Here is a 15,588-nt window from a genome sequence, read left to right as displayed (position 1 = left end):
AATATCTATATTGAACGCAACTCATATATCATATTTAGAATATTTATTAATGTACCCCTATATGTTCGTTATTTACAGAATGGTCCCTTTGTTCACGAGCTTATCGAGCCAAATATCCGTATGCTCAAGCTTGGCTTGAATTCATAAACAAACGAAAAAACGTGATTGAGCTCGGCTATATTTTTTATGAACAAGCCAAATTTTGAGTCGGGCTCAAGCCGAACTCGAGCTGTTTGATTCGTTTAGCAGCCCTAGTAGTACCCAGGAAAAAACATAACAAGGTTACAAATACAATTGCACGAGACTATTAATCTATAAGAACCTGAGTATTCCATGCACAAAATCAAATCAGAACTCAATGCAAGACCGTAGGATATAAAATAATATTCCTAATTGCCAATATATGCTTAGTCAAAGGTCTTAGTTTGCTCTGTCAAGGCCTTAACTATTTGAACAACTTTGCAACCTCTTACACAGCCCTAAAGGAGTGGCTCCGACCCCTCCTAGCACCTCATCCACTCTCACCTTCTCTTACATCTCCTTCATCCTCCTCGAGAGGAGCCTCCACTCTTAGCGAGAACTCTCTCGCCCCCTTCCTTGCTTGATCTTCATCATCTCCAACTTCTTCTACAAACCTTTCAGGTACACTTTGTGGCAAGCAAACAAGATGCCTTAGTGTGGGAAGCTCTGGCCTTGGAGAAGCATCCAAGAGCTTGTAAACAGCCTCGGCATTCGGAAACCTCATCCTAACCATTCCGCCTTTGTCCGCATTGTGCACCATTACAATTGCTGTTTTCTTGAACGGCGAAATTAAACCTTCTGGCAGCTTGGCATAATTGAGCTAATAGAATCGCCCGGGAATCCACTTTGAGCAAGCCAAAACTCTCTCGACCCCTTCCTTGCTTGTACTTCATCATCTCAAACTTCTTTTGCAAACCTTTCAGCTGCACTTTGCGGCAAGGAAACAAGATGACTTAATGTGGGAAGCTCTGGCCTTGGGGAAGCATCCAAATACTTTTTGACAGCCTCAGCATCTGGAAATATCATCCTAACCATTCTGCATTCCTCCAAATCGTAATCCATTACAATTACCGTTTACTTGAACGACGAAATTAGACTATCTGATAGTTTGGCATAATCGATACGGTAGAATCGGCCGGGGATCCACTTTGAGTCCGGAACTCCAATGGGCGATGGTGGTTGGTCAGCAAACACTGGCTGCGAAGAACCGAAATCGAGGTTGTAGTCTTCTTATTCCGTAAGCCAAAATGTCCTATTGCCGCATCTCTCAACCCAATTCGGGCGCAACCTCTCGTCGAGGAAGCGCTCGGTAGTAGTAATGAGCACTTCTTGTCGCTGGTTTATCACGAGGTTTTCCATCAGATTCGAAATGGACTTCACAATCTGGTACAACTTGAAAAATTGGTTCACCGACTACTCATTTGAGTAGCCTATCCACATCGTCGAATCAGTTATCTCAAGCACCTTCATACAAAAAGAGAGAAATTGTGAGATCGAAAAACCAAGAAATCTGTAGAATACTTGTGGTCACAATTGCTCACCATTACAATTTATGAATTCAAGCCAAGCTTGAGCATACGGATACTATGTCGATCTCACAATTTCTCTCTTTTTGTATAAAGGTGCTTGAGATGACTGATTCGACGGTGTGGATAGGCTACTCAAATGAGCAGTCGGTGAACCAATTTTTCAAGTTGTACCAGATTGTGAAGTCCATTCCAAATCTGATGGGAAACCCCGTGATAAACCGGCGACAAAAAGTGCTCATTCCTACTGCCGAGCGCCTCCTCGACAAGAGGTTGCACCCGAATTGGGTTGAGAGACGAGGCGATAGGACATTTTGGCTTGCGGAAGAAGAAGACTACGACCTCGATTTCGGTTCCCCGCAGCGGGTGTTTGCTGACCAACCACCACCGCCCATTGGAGCTCCGGACTCGAAGTGGATCCCGGCCAATTCTACAATATCGATTATGCCAAGCTGCCGGATGGTCTGATTTCATCGTTTAAGCAAACGACAATTGTAATAGTGTATGATGTGGAGGAACACATAATGGTTAGGATGATATTTTCGCATGTCGAGGCTATCAAAAAGTATTTGGATCCTTCCCCAAGGCCAAAGCTTCCCACATTAAGGCGTCTTATTTCCTTGCCGCAAAGTGAAATTGAAAGGTTTGTAGAAGAAGTTGGAGATAATGAAGTACAAGCAAGGAAGAGGTCGAGAGAGTTTTGGCTTGCCTCGAATTGGATCCCCGGCCGATTCTATCGGCTCAATTATGCCGAGCTGCCAGAAGGTCTAATTTTGCCGTTCAAGAAAACGGCAATTGTAATGGTGCACGATGCGGACAAATGTGGAATGGTTAGGGTGAGGTTTCGGGATGCCAAGGCTGTCAACAAGTTTTTAGATGCTTCACCAAGGCCAGAGCTTCCCACACTAAGGCATCTTGTTTGTTTGCCACAAAGTGTAGCTGGAAGGTTGGTAGAAGAAGATGGAGATGATGAAGTACAAGCAAGGAAGGGGTCAAAAGAGTTCTGGCTAGGAGTGGAGGCTCTTCTCGAGGAGGATGAAAGAGGTGCAAGAGCAGGTGGGAGTGGAGGACAAAGTGGAGGAGATGCTAGGAGAGGCCGGAGCCACTCTTTAAAGACTGTGTAAGAGGTCGCGAAGCTGTTCAAATAGCTAAGGCCTTGATAGAGCAAACTAAGACCTTTGACTAAGCATATGTTGGCAATTAGGAATATTATTTTATATCCCATAGTCTTGCATTGAGTTCTAATTTGATTTTGTGCATGGAATATTTAGGTTCTTATAGACTAATAGTCTCGTGCAATTGTATTTGTAACCTTGTTATGTTTTTTTCCTAGGTACGTAACTACTACTAGGGCTGCTAAATGAACCAAACAGCTCGAGCTCGGCTCGAGTTTGGCTCGAATTTTGGCTTGGTCAAACTTGTTTATAAAAAATATAAGCCAAACTCAATCACGTTTTTTCGTTTGTTTATGAATTCAAGCCAAGCTTGAGCATACGGATGTTTAGCTCGATAAGCTCGTGAACAAAGAGATCATTTTGTAAATAAGGAACATATAGGGGTATGTTAATAAATATTCTAAAATATGATATATGAGTTACGTTCAATATAGATATTTCACAAGTTTTATATGGTACTATTGCATCAAAAATGAAACCTCCTAGGTTAAATATGGAAATATAGAGCTATATTACATTGTATATAATTCTTCCATGTAGCAATTCAAAAGATTTATTGTGCAAATTTGAGACTGCTATCATATTCTTCTAGCTAGGGTTTTCTCGACAAAGATTAGAGAGGTAATTAAGTGGTAACATATTTCATCTTTTCTTCTTCCATTTAAACTCTATGTAACTTATTTTTTCTAGATAATTGTTCTTCCTAAAAGCTCGAAACTTCATGAACCTAAGCACGCTTGGAAGCTCAAGATTGGCTTGCATATTTCACAAGCCAAACCAAGCTTCTCATGAACACAAAACTTCAAACAGTTTGAACAATTAGTCCCAAAAAGTTCTCAAGCTCAAGCCAAGCTTGAACACTGGTAACAAGGAGTCAAGCCAAGCCTAAGCAATGCTGTGTTTGACTCGATTAGCACCCTTAACTACTGGAAAGGGTTTTACAAAACATCTTCTTTTTTAGTGCACAATTTTGAACTCTGCCTAGATTCTAATTCACATTTCTTCCCGTACTATTAACACCCAAAAAGTTACTACGAAATAAAACATCGGTCTTGCTATTGTCAGCTCACTGGGTTGACGATAATCACACTAGAAGACAAAGAAAATACGTATTTCTGTGTACTTTTTATACCCTTTAATACACATTCACACACTCACTGTTGTTAGCCCATTGGGCTGATTTTAGAATTTTCCATAAAACATATATGACTATAATAATTTCGGTTCCCTAGAATCAGGGGCGGAGGTATGTAGGGGTCTGGGGGTGCCCGACCTCAGCTCCCTTAGTGTTCGAATTTTAAAATTTTTATTTTATATATACTTGATTTAAAATATTATTGATAATTATTCGTGTATGTTTACTTATAATCTTAATAATTTTGATCGATTTGATAAATTTTTTTTGGTTATTTTATATTCTTATTTCTCAATTTCTTTCATAAATAAAAAATAAGTACATGACATTTGAAATAGCCTAAAGAATGAATTCAATGTACAATTGTAATGAACTGAAAAGCAAAACCTTATGATATAATAATTATACGATCCAATAAAAAATATATGTCTGTTAAGCCAGGCCCCCCGGTAACAAAATCCTGGCTCCGCCACGCCGAGAATATCATTTTCTTATACGATATGTAATTTCACTAATTGCAAGTATGAAGATTATCATCCTATTAGACCTTCATATATTATGTTTACATAAGAGCAAATAAGAAAAAAAAAAAACAAGCTGTGCAATAGAAAAAGGAATAGAGAGGGCCGGGCCAAAACTTCATCAGTGTTACTTCTATTAAAAAAAAGGTAATGTACCTTCAAACAGTTATATGTATATTGGATTAATACATACTACGTACACACCTCTCAAACACATCACTAATTCTGTGGGATACCATACTTTCTTTAATGATACCGTTCATTTTGTAGGCGTCGACTTGTAAATCTCTTTTCCAAAAAGAAAAAGTCAAGTAAATTTAACTATTCAATCAACCTAATATTTTACATTAATGATTTAAGTGTCGGAATTACAAAATGAATAACTCAGATTATCATAAGAGCAAATAGGCATTGTACGTGTTTGAGATATGTACTAATTTTTTTTTACCTTCACCACTCGAACATGCGTTCGATGATACACGGTCGAATTCTGAAGTGGTTGATCACATAGAACGAGCTGAACTGAGGATGAGATTCCTGCACAACAAAAAATGTTGAGTACCTTATCCAAAAAAAAAAAAAAAAAAGAATGTTGATCGAGTAGTTGGATTATTTATCAACATATAGTAGTAATTAAAAAGAACAAAAGTTACAAAATCTCGAGAAAGGTATCGACAAACAAAAAAAGTACTATGATAAAAACCTCCCACTAATTTCCCCATCAAATTTACTCATGCATGTACTTATTATACCAAAGAAGAGGACAAAAGCTACAAAATCTCGAGAAAAGCATTAAAAAAGAAAAAAACAGACTCTGAGAGCATGTATACATTTTCTACTTTATCTACCCATATTTATCTCTCATACTACACTGGCCTCTCTGCTATTTTCTCTATTCCCATTAAATAAGAATAAAGTACTCCACTCCACTGCTGTTCATTTCGGAAAAAAATTTCAGTGCCGAACGAGTATCACGTGGTGTCCGCTCGCATATCAAAGCCATTCATTGCATGTTTGAACGACTCAAATTTAGAGAGAGAAAATGTTGGGGTGAGAGGAGAGAGAGTTTCAATCTGAGTTGTCCAAAAGTGTATTAGACAGCTTGGATGCGCCAAGCGAGTATCTCGTATGATATACTCGCTCGGCACTGAAAAGTCACTCCCGGCCTCGACATCAACACGGCCGGCCAACCGGCCTTCCTCCCCCGCTCTCCTCAAAACCCTAGAACCCTAGAATCTCCATCTCCCTCCTCCTCGATCTCCCCCCCTCTCCGCCACCTCCCTCCTCGCTGAGCTCCTCATCGGCGCCGTCCTCGACCTCATCGGCCTCACCAAGCCCCTCGTCCGCCGCCCGTCTACAACAAGGACATGTTCCTCTCCTTCGTGGTCAACCAATGGTCCTTCCCCATCAACTGGTTGTGTTCAAAGCGTGATTGCAGAGGTGAGATTCTGCTGTACAAGTTTTTCTCCCTTGCATAGCTGAAGTAACTAAGATTGGGTGTATAGCCTCGTCTAATAAAATTTCTAGGCAAAGATACCGAATCAAATCCAAACCCCTCTCTCTCTCTCTCTCTCTCTCTCTCTCTCTCTCTCCACTTTCAATTCACCTAGCTCCGACCAAACGGTCCACCACAGCCCCACCACCACAACCCCAAGAACCCCAAATCTAACACTAACAGAAAAACCCTAGACTAGAAATGAGAGCAAATAGATCGAACGAGCTTATCATGTACACCTGGCGTTGCAATCTGCAAAAGAAGTTCATCAAAGAGATAGAAATGAGAGCGAGCGAGAGAGAGATAGAGAAAGAGAAAGCGCTGATACTTGATAGTCACCTGCTGTGCAGACATGTCGGGATGTGTGTGCGTCTGAGATAGCGCTAGAGAGAGAGAGAGAGAGAATAGACATCAAGAAGAAGAAAGGAGGAGGAGGAGGAGGAGGGTGGGGAAAAAGGGTTCACAAGAACACGACAGTATCACCTGAGACTAGACTGTGAGACTACAAGTCCTTTCTCCTTTTGTTCACTTTTTTTCACTTGTACGGTGGGGAGGGGCAATTTTCCCACAGGCCAGAATCCCACTATGTTTACGGCCTAATTAACAAGAATGCCATTCAGAAAGTCTAATGGCACAGCAAATTTGTGCACAAATTTTTATGTGGGGCCCACTAAGGGTCTCATACAAATGATCCAAACCGTTCATTATGTTTAAAATATTTTTTTAAGGGCCCCGGGAAAAATAAGCTCAATCTGATACCTATAAGTACTTGATCTAATCGTCTAACTTTTCATTCTCTAAAAACTTGAATGAAAGGTTAGATGATTAAATCAAGCACTTATAGGTATCGGATTGAACTAATTTTTGGTGGAGGCCCTTGAAAAAATGTTTTAAACATAATGAACGGCTCGAATTACTTGTGTGGGACCCGTAGTGGACCTCACATAAAAATCTGTGAACAATCTATGCACATATTTGCTGTGCCAGTAGACTGGTTCAATACCATTGGCCTCCCCTGAAGAGCGACCCCCAAGTAATATCGGGTAAATGGATAATCGTGTTCTTGATATCAAAAGTGAATAAAAACAAAAATAGGAGTATTTGTTGCGATATAACTGTTTTGGTGTTTTCTTATATTTTGATCACCGAATTGTAGTTTTTAAATCCCTATGGGTTGGCAAAGAGGGCATGAGAAAATAACAAATGCTTGATTATGAAGTTGCATGTTTGAATCTTGTGGAGGCCATTGGTTGGTTATGCCCGGTTGTTTAGGGCTCCAAAAATAGTCGAGGTGCATCAATGTTATCTGGACATCCGATTATAAAAAAAATAAAAAAAAATTGTACCTTTTAAATAATTTTTGATAAGATGAAAAACATAGCCAAACTATTTTTTAAAATTAATCTAGACACCGGGCATGTAGGAAATGATATTCCCAATTTCCCACCTGGCCAGTTTCTAAAATAGACAAATGCTGGTCTATAGAGCTATTGTGGGGTAAAATTCCTTTTATTTTGAGCAAACTTAATTTTTATCTTAACTTTTAACCCTTTTTTAATCACAAATATATTTTTCTAGCAAAAAAAAGAAAAGGAAATACTGGAAAGTAGGTAATGCTTACAGTTTACTTGGCGCGCGAGCAAAATCTGTCAGTAGTTCAAAAAGAATTGCCATGTTTTACGTGATTGTACTCGTGCCTCTGATGTTTGGGCTAGTCTCCAAATACCTCTGTGCAACCATTCTGATGACCCATATACTTGGATTTTGGCTAATTCGAAAGTTAGGGGCAATCACCATTCGGGTGTCCCTTATAATATTGTGTTCCTCTTTGCCATCTGGCACATCTGAACGGACCGCAACCGCTGCTTGTTCGATCACAATTCCAACTTGAATGCTACGGACCTCACTCTATTGACTAAGACTATCTTGAGTAAGTCCTTGGAGTGGTTTTTTTATGGTTCACCACAAAAATTCGCCTCCGAAAAAAGACATCTTTGTTGGTTGGGTTCCACCATGTTCTAACCGCTATAAACTTAATACGGATGGAGCTCTTAACTCAACTTCAGGGGCTGCCTCCACGGGTGGGATTATTCGGGATCACCATGGCCAATGGGTTGGTGGGTTTCACATAAACATGTATGTCAGCTCCAGCCTTATGGCCGAAATCTGGGCTTTAAGGGATGGATTAACTTTAGCTAAAGAAAGCAATTTACATAATCTGGAAGTGGAAGTGGACGCTAGGGGTGTCATTCAAGTACTGCTCAATGATGCTAATGCTGTGAATCATCCGCTTCGTAACATATTGCTTGATTGCAAGTCTCTGATGCTGGAGCTTAATGTGGTCGCCATCAACCATGTCTACCAGGAAGCAAATCGCTGTGCAGATGCGTTGGCAAATGACGTTCCGATGTCTGTGGGAGATTTTCATGTCTACCCTTTTATTCCAAGTTGTATTGCTATATTATTGTATACGGATTTGAGCGGGGTTGCATACCCTAGACTTGTAAACGCTTAATTTGTTTTAATGAATCGTCTTTTACCAAAAAAAAAGAATCCAGGGGCAATAGTGTCTTTTTGAATGCTTTTGCTATATAAGGAGGAGGACAGACATTGCATTGGTACACACAAAGAAGGAATGTTCCAGCAAGCAAGGCCAGGTCTGCCTTCACGCGCCTCTTACTAGCTAGCATTTGCCATTAAAGCATTAACTGTAAATAAGACAAAAGGAATAGTACTCAAATTTGCTTCCGTTCAAGCAGGCGATGGTATCTCAGAACAATTATTCTAGTGACACACTTAAATTCATACCTAAATACACACTCACTACTCATGTGTGGTCTTGCTCCTGTCAAGCGGGCGATGGTATCTTAGAACAATTATTCTAGTGACACACCTAAATTCACACCCAAATACACACCCACCACACATGAGTGATGGGTGTGTATTTGGGTGTGAATTTAAGTGTGTCACTAGCACCATTGATCTCAGAAACCACTTGATGGGTCTTTTAGCATATACACTCGAGTGCATTCCACGTGACTGCTGATTACGAGGACCTCAATTTTTTTTTGTTTACCAACGAATCACCTTTCTAACATCGTCCATTTGGTCAACCAAATTTAAAATTCTTCAACGGTGCTACATGCTAGCATCTCTCTAGATTCTCCGCGCGCTCTTTAAAACAAGAAGAGAGATCTTTTGAACACGAAAATTTGGTCACGCGAATCTTGTATTTCGTCTGAATTCGCTGATTGCTCCGTACGAATTTACAATGGAAAAACTCCTGTTCGTTGTCTAATTCAACTAAGGAAGTCACTTACGGGCTTAAGGCAGCTAGGGACTCTGGGGCTAGAAGAAGAAGCTTTTCCCGCATTCCTGTTAATGATGCAGAGATCAGACGAGAAGGCCCATCTCTTTACTAGAATCCGATGGGAATAGAAGGAGCTTTGATTTCAGTTTTTTGCAAATTATTAGGACCAATGTTTTACAACTTTTTCATACTTGTTGACTTTTCAAAGGTGGACATATTTTTGGGACATTCCAAAACAAATGTAGAACCGACAATTTGGGACCTGGAGAATATACTTAATTTTTGCTGTAATTTTCAGTTGAATGTATCAAGTTTTGCCCGGTAATGAGAACATTTTTCAAGTATTTAAAAACGTGTGATGATGTATGATGCCCAAAATATAATACTACTGTGTCAATAACATACTACTCCCTCCCTCCCTCCCCCCCTCCCTATTTAATTGTTTACTACTGTTTTGCGCGCGTGCATTTTTAACGGTTTATATCTCTCGACGTATATTATGTTTAATGCATCGAATTTTACCAATAAAAAAAGTGTGCCACATGTCTAATCAAGGAATAAGGTTGAGACTAGAGCGTAATAAAACCGGGTCATATATTTTTCAGCATCCACAGTACTGCAGGTTCTATTTTTGAAACAATCCCTTGCCAATGTTGGCATTTCTCAAAAATATACTTAAAAGAAATAGCAAAATATTGGGTGACATACCACAATGTTAAAATTCTCTCCATTTTAATTGGCAAATGCTAATTCCTTTGTCATATCTAGCAAAATTTATGGCAAATCGGCCATTTAAGATTGAGAGGAGAGAGATGAGAATGACAGTAACAAAGTGTCGTTATACATGGGTGTAACACCCTGCCACTTTTTGGGAAAAAAAGAGAGAGAGCTATATATTCATTGTCCAAATTAAAAGTAGAATGGACAATATTGGGTGTGAATCCTCTTACTGGTCTTTGCAAAAAAATGCTACGCGCACAACCATTGTGTTGGTTGTGCGCGTAATTCTGACCGTCCAAATGTATTTGGACGGTCTAGATTTTAAAAAAACTCTTCTAGAGAAAAGTTTAACTTTTTCAGGAAAGAATTTTGAGCGAATCCTGACCATTTATTAACTACAACAATGAACGGCTAGAAATTGGTTGTGTGTGTAGGATAGAGACACTTTGAACTACTCATGCAACGTAAATTTTTTTTTGGTTGAAAGATGCAATTTTGATGCAACGTAAATTTCAAACACATGCAATCACCCCCAAATTGTAAGAATGGAGTAAGTTAAGCGGTTGTCAACAATAGCAGAGGGAGCATAGAACCTCAAAAATTGTAAGTAGATTGTTATTATTATTTTTTAATGACCGAATGTCAGAAATAGCTTGTGCCAATGTTGTCTAATTATAGGGCCTGAAATTGGCGATCGGGCACCGTCTCCAATGGCTCTAGCGTTCGACATGTTTGGCTTTTGAGCAATTCAAATATGCAACTTCATAGTACAAAACAATTATCATTTATTGCTTTTTTATATCCACTTAATCAAATCCCTTGAGTTAAGTTTGAAGCTTGGCGTGACAACTTCAAATCGATGGGAAATGAGAAAGTAGTGTAATATATAAAGAACCACGTTGAGTTATTGTATAACTTGATATTAACTTTTTGAGCCACGTTATTAGGCTAATTAAGGTTAGCAGGTTAGCTGCCGTAATTCATTATAGTTGGTATTGCTGCCATTCCCGACCGGAAGTGTGGTAGTCCATATCGCTCGTGAGATTATTTGAGGTCATAGGAAAAAAAGTATTTTATTCGAGCTTAAGGAATAGGTCTCACATGGGACTTGGTGGCAGGGCCGGCTCTGAGGTGAAACCCGAGATGCAACGGCTTTAGGCCTCCAAAATTCGGACGAAAACTAAGCCTCATTTTTCATAAGGCGGAAATATATTATATACAAGTTAATGTGGTTTGTGCTTAATGCTTAAACTGAGAGGTCCCTGTTTCGAGTCCCACGAGGCCCATTTGGCAAAAAAAAAATTCTATATATTTTTGTTGGATCTAGGTAAGACTACAACTCCCGCATCTCTTGTATTAGTTGTACTTCAGTTGTTTTAAATGTTACTCACATTAAGGGTTCAAATCTTATGCACACTACTAGGGGTGTGCAAAAAAACCGAGACCCGACGAACCCGATCCGAAGGGTTCCGGGCGGGTCCGAACATGTGGTTCGGTCGGGTATGGGTACAATTTTCCAAAAAAATCAGTTTTCGGTTCGGGGCTCGGGGTGCTGTTTTTTCTTACCCGACCAAACCCGACCCGACTCGACCAAAAGGCAATGAATTCATATAGTTTACTTCGGTTTTGGTCGGACCCGACCCGACCCGACCCGACCAAAAAAATCGGTTACACGGGCGGGTATTGCTTAGCCTCCGAACTTCGCCTTCCAATAAGGTTGAAACACCCCAAGCGTAGGGCTAGGTCGTCGATAGCATAATATCCGGAAGTCCGGGATCGTGCCCACAGAGAATCGAAATATAGCTAGTTTGAATTGTAGGTTTATAAGGTAGAGTGCGACGTTCAAGACAGCCAACTTGATTTTGCTTTAAAAGCGAAAACTAAGGAAAAGACTATAAATGAGCTTAATTAACTTAAAAGAGGCAAGTCTAGGTATCGTCCATCCCTTAACAAAGGCCGCTACCGGTTCTCGATTATAACTTAAGCGAGAGTCACGACCACGTGCTCATGCCCGGAAGATTTAACTTTAATGACTACGTTTATCAAAAGATGTGATTAAACGGAACTAAACAAACCTATTTTTGCTAATGTATCTAACACGTAAGAGGCCACGAGCCCTCGGTACGTCGCTTGCCAAGACCGCTTAGACCAAAATGGCTAGGTTAATCCAATTTCGAAAATCATGATTTTAAGCCCGAAGTTTCGAGAACCAAATAACAACCTAAATCATTGGGAAAGATTAGCCCAAGACTTAGCCAAAAGACTACTCAAACATATTGAAAAGACTAGAAAACATGCTTAGGAAAGGAAACATGATTAACCGATAAAAACGAAAATAAACTTGATATTAGTAAAGATCTAACAAGTAGCTACAACATTAACAAGCGAGAAAATAACATATGACATTTACTTACTTGAGTTCTTGAAAGAAATTACTAGAAAAGCTTGAAGAACATTAATGGAGTCCTAGAAAATAAAAATGACTTAAAGTGAAAAATGACTAGCTAGATAAAGATGAGAGAGGGAGACCCTATTTATACAAGGTGGCCATACTCTCTCACAAAATATCCCAAAAAATATCCTAAAAGTAGCCAAAAGTGGAAAATAACCCAAAAGTAGAAAGTAGAAAAAGCAGCAAAAACGTGGATATTTCTCCAGTATGAACCGGTATTGGGCAACCCCCAGTACCGGTACAAGGCCTTCAAACGGGCTGGAAAAATTGAACTCTGGACTCTATGAACCGGTACTGGGCAATCCCCAGTACCGGTACAAGATTGACAAATTTTTTTGGACAACTTCGCAGGCTCACTCCGGACACTCCCGAACTCGGATTTAGGCGTTCTTTGAACTGTTGGAAAGCTCGTCGAGCCTACTTTCTAACCCAAGTGGTTTGGATCAAAAGTAATTTGTACATCAAAAGTTATGACAATTCTACCCTCAGCACATCGAAAGATGAGTAGCTTTAGTAAAATCCTCACTTCTTCTTCAATTCCCTTGACTCTTGGGCGACCCGAGCAACCTCCAAACCATCTCTTGAGCACCACAACGGGGTGACACTTGGCCTTGAGTACTTGGTTGCATCCGAAACTTTCCTTGGCGTTCAAACGCACCTTATTTATACAAATTGCCTGAAATACACAAAAACACACCTTACGTGCAATATCACTATAAAAGCTAAATAAACGCAAGTTAAACCAACATAATACGAGACTAGACGAACCAAATATCTACAAAATTGGGTGCTCATCAAGTATCCCCCCTCCTTCGGTTTGAGTTCGGGTCCCAAAAAAGTGATAACCGACTGGTCGGGTCGGGTCGGTTTCGGGGCCGAACCCGACCCGTCCCCACCCCTACACACTACTATAAATGTTTGCATAAGTTTTCTTTTTAATTCAATTTTTTACTTTTAATATCTATTTCACGGAAAAAAAAAAACAGCGATTCGTTTGATTCATTTTTTTCTAATGGTATAAATTGTTTTAAAATTTCATTTTAGTTAAATTACGAAGCTAAAAGTTTAATCTCTTAACCTTATATTAGACACACATTGAATTTTTTTGTTAAAAATATAGGGCTCATTTTAGAATTCGTTTTAGGCCTCCAAGTTTTGAGGTTGTGGAAAACAATTGAACCCATCAAAGTTCAAAGCGAAAGCGTAGTTGGAATTCCTGAGGTTATTACTTATTAGGACACCTAGCTTTTTGAGGTAAGTGAACGACAAGTTTTGAGGACGAATGCACTGTGCTAGAATTTCATTACTGAGATGAGATCCGAACTATCGAATGCACGATTTGACAGTTCGAAGGTATGCAGCACTGTGCTGCTCCCATCACTGTATAGTATCATCCCCCAATTCGGTTTACCCCTCCTCCTTTCCTTTCTCCTTTTTACTTCTCTCAGTTTTTTCTTTCTTCGATTCTTTCTTCGTCGAGACTTGACGCGTTCGTAATGTGCAATTCTCTGAACTTTATATTTGTACCAAAACTCAACCTAATCGGTTGTTTACACTGTAAAATTGATGCTGTCGAGAGAGAAATTTTTATAAATATCAGGACAATCATAGGGACACGATCACGATAAAATTTTCCAATGGGTCATTTTTAAAAATGTCTTATTCTGATTATGAGACTAATGATACTCGATCAATTTAATTTTTTCCCCCCTGAAATAATCAACTCAACAAATACGACAAACTAAACGACTCACACCACGGCGATAAAGTTTTGATGGAATCCACCAAAGATGCATTGCATCCGTAACACATTAGCGGACTACGGAACTCTTATCCAAATTGGACAAGACCTTCCTTGAATCAACACATCATGAGGGGCAGTCATTGCTCGATCACGATCTGAATCGTCAATTGTCGAGATGAACGGTCAAATCGGCCGCTCGACACCCGTTTGACAGCATCCTCGGATCCGTCATCCGCCAGACGTCAAATCCACGTCCAACTTGGACAACCCCTTGTCACGCTGTTATTGCAGTAGTAGTTTGTTTCCAATTGAAATACAAAAAGAGCAGTTACGACAATCCTCACAACATAACACACACGAGTCTCCTCATTTCTCTCTCCACCGTTTCTATCTCTCCACAAGAAACAAGAAGCACCCCCTCCATCCCTCCTTACCCCACGAATAACCGTTGTATCCAAATTTTTTTCTCCGATCAGGTCCCTAGGGTTTTCCTCCCCCCTCTAGAGACCGGAGAGACGATCGTCGTTCAACCATGGCTCGCGTGAGCAACGGCTTCGTCGGCTTCATAAACATCCTGACCCTCCTCCTCTCCCTCGCGGCCCTCGGCGGCGCCTTCTTCCTCTACCTCAATCATGCCTCCACCGCCTGCCAGAAGACCCTCCAGGAGCCCCTCCTCATCGTCGGCGCGGCCCTCTTCGTCGTCTCCCTGCTGGGGCTCTTCGGCTCGTGCTGCCGCGTGACTTCCCTCCTCTACGTCTACCTCTTCTTCATGTTCCTCCTCATCCTCGGCCTGATATGCTCCACCGTGTTCACCATCCTCGTGACCAACAAGGGCGTGGGGAATGCGGTCTCCGGCCGGGGGTTCAAGGAGTACCGCCTCGGGGACTACTCGAATTGGCTGCAGACCTACGCCGTGAACGACCAGAATTGGCCGAGCATCAAGAGCTGTCTGGTTGAGACGAAGATGTGCTCGAGTGAGAGCCTCGGCGTGACGAATTCTCAGGAGGCCGCGGCGGATTTTTACAAGAGAAGTTTGTCTCCTACACAGGTATTTTTATTCTTACGAGAAAAAAAAATTTCAGGAGAAGTTATTTAAATGAACATAGCGATTATTCTTTTTTTTTCAAACTTTGATTAAAATCGTGTCAAATAATTTTGAAGACTAATGATTTGTCTTGACGATCAAGAACAAAAACAAAAGCTATGAACAAAACAAATAGAATTGCGTAAGCGTGTGAAACGGCTATAGAAGGGGATGTAGAAAGTAGTATGCCGTGCGCACAAGCTTTCTTACGCACCTTCTGAGGATTCGCTTGGTCTGACGTGCGCACAAGTTGGTTCGAGACACCCTGTATTACTAAAAACGAAAAAAATAAAATGAACAGAATCGTGAAGAGGGGACAGGTATTTTAATTCTTACGCACCTCCTGAGGATTCGCTTCGTCGGGAATATCATGCGTGGAAAAAGTGGGTTTTAGAGCACTCATTC

At 40.5% G+C, this 15,588-nt stretch overlaps 1 protein-coding gene and 1 long non-coding RNA gene across 2 annotated transcripts in view; one reads left to right on the top strand and one right to left on the bottom strand.

The window, feature by feature from the left end:
* Nucleotides 1-4,517: 4,517 nt before the first annotated feature.
* On the bottom strand, nt 4,518-6,270 carry LOC131311618 (uncharacterized). The gene is made up of 2 exons (XR_009195519.1): nt 6,213-6,270; nt 4,518-4,915 (listed from the first exon to the last, which is right to left on the bottom strand). It is a non-coding gene; the product is annotated as an uncharacterized LOC131311618 (long non-coding RNA).
* An 8,161-nt stretch (nt 6,271-14,431) lies between these two features.
* Nucleotides 14,432-15,588, top strand: part of LOC131311774 (tetraspanin-8-like) — an 8,569-nt gene continuing 7,412 nt past the window's right edge. The window contains exon 1 of the mRNA XM_058339346.1: nt 14,432-15,147. Within this exon, the coding sequence (XP_058195329.1) occupies nt 14,632-15,147 (516 nt within the window). The 5' untranslated portion in view covers nt 14,432-14,631. The remainder of the gene's footprint in view (nt 15,148-15,588) is intronic.

This window comes from Rhododendron vialii, chromosome 12a (genome assembly GCF_030253575.1).
Source record: "Rhododendron vialii isolate Sample 1 chromosome 12a, ASM3025357v1".
In the NCBI taxonomy this organism is placed as follows: domain Eukaryota; kingdom Viridiplantae; phylum Streptophyta; class Magnoliopsida; order Ericales; family Ericaceae; genus Rhododendron; species Rhododendron vialii.
This window is presented reverse-complemented; position numbering and strand designations above follow the sequence as displayed.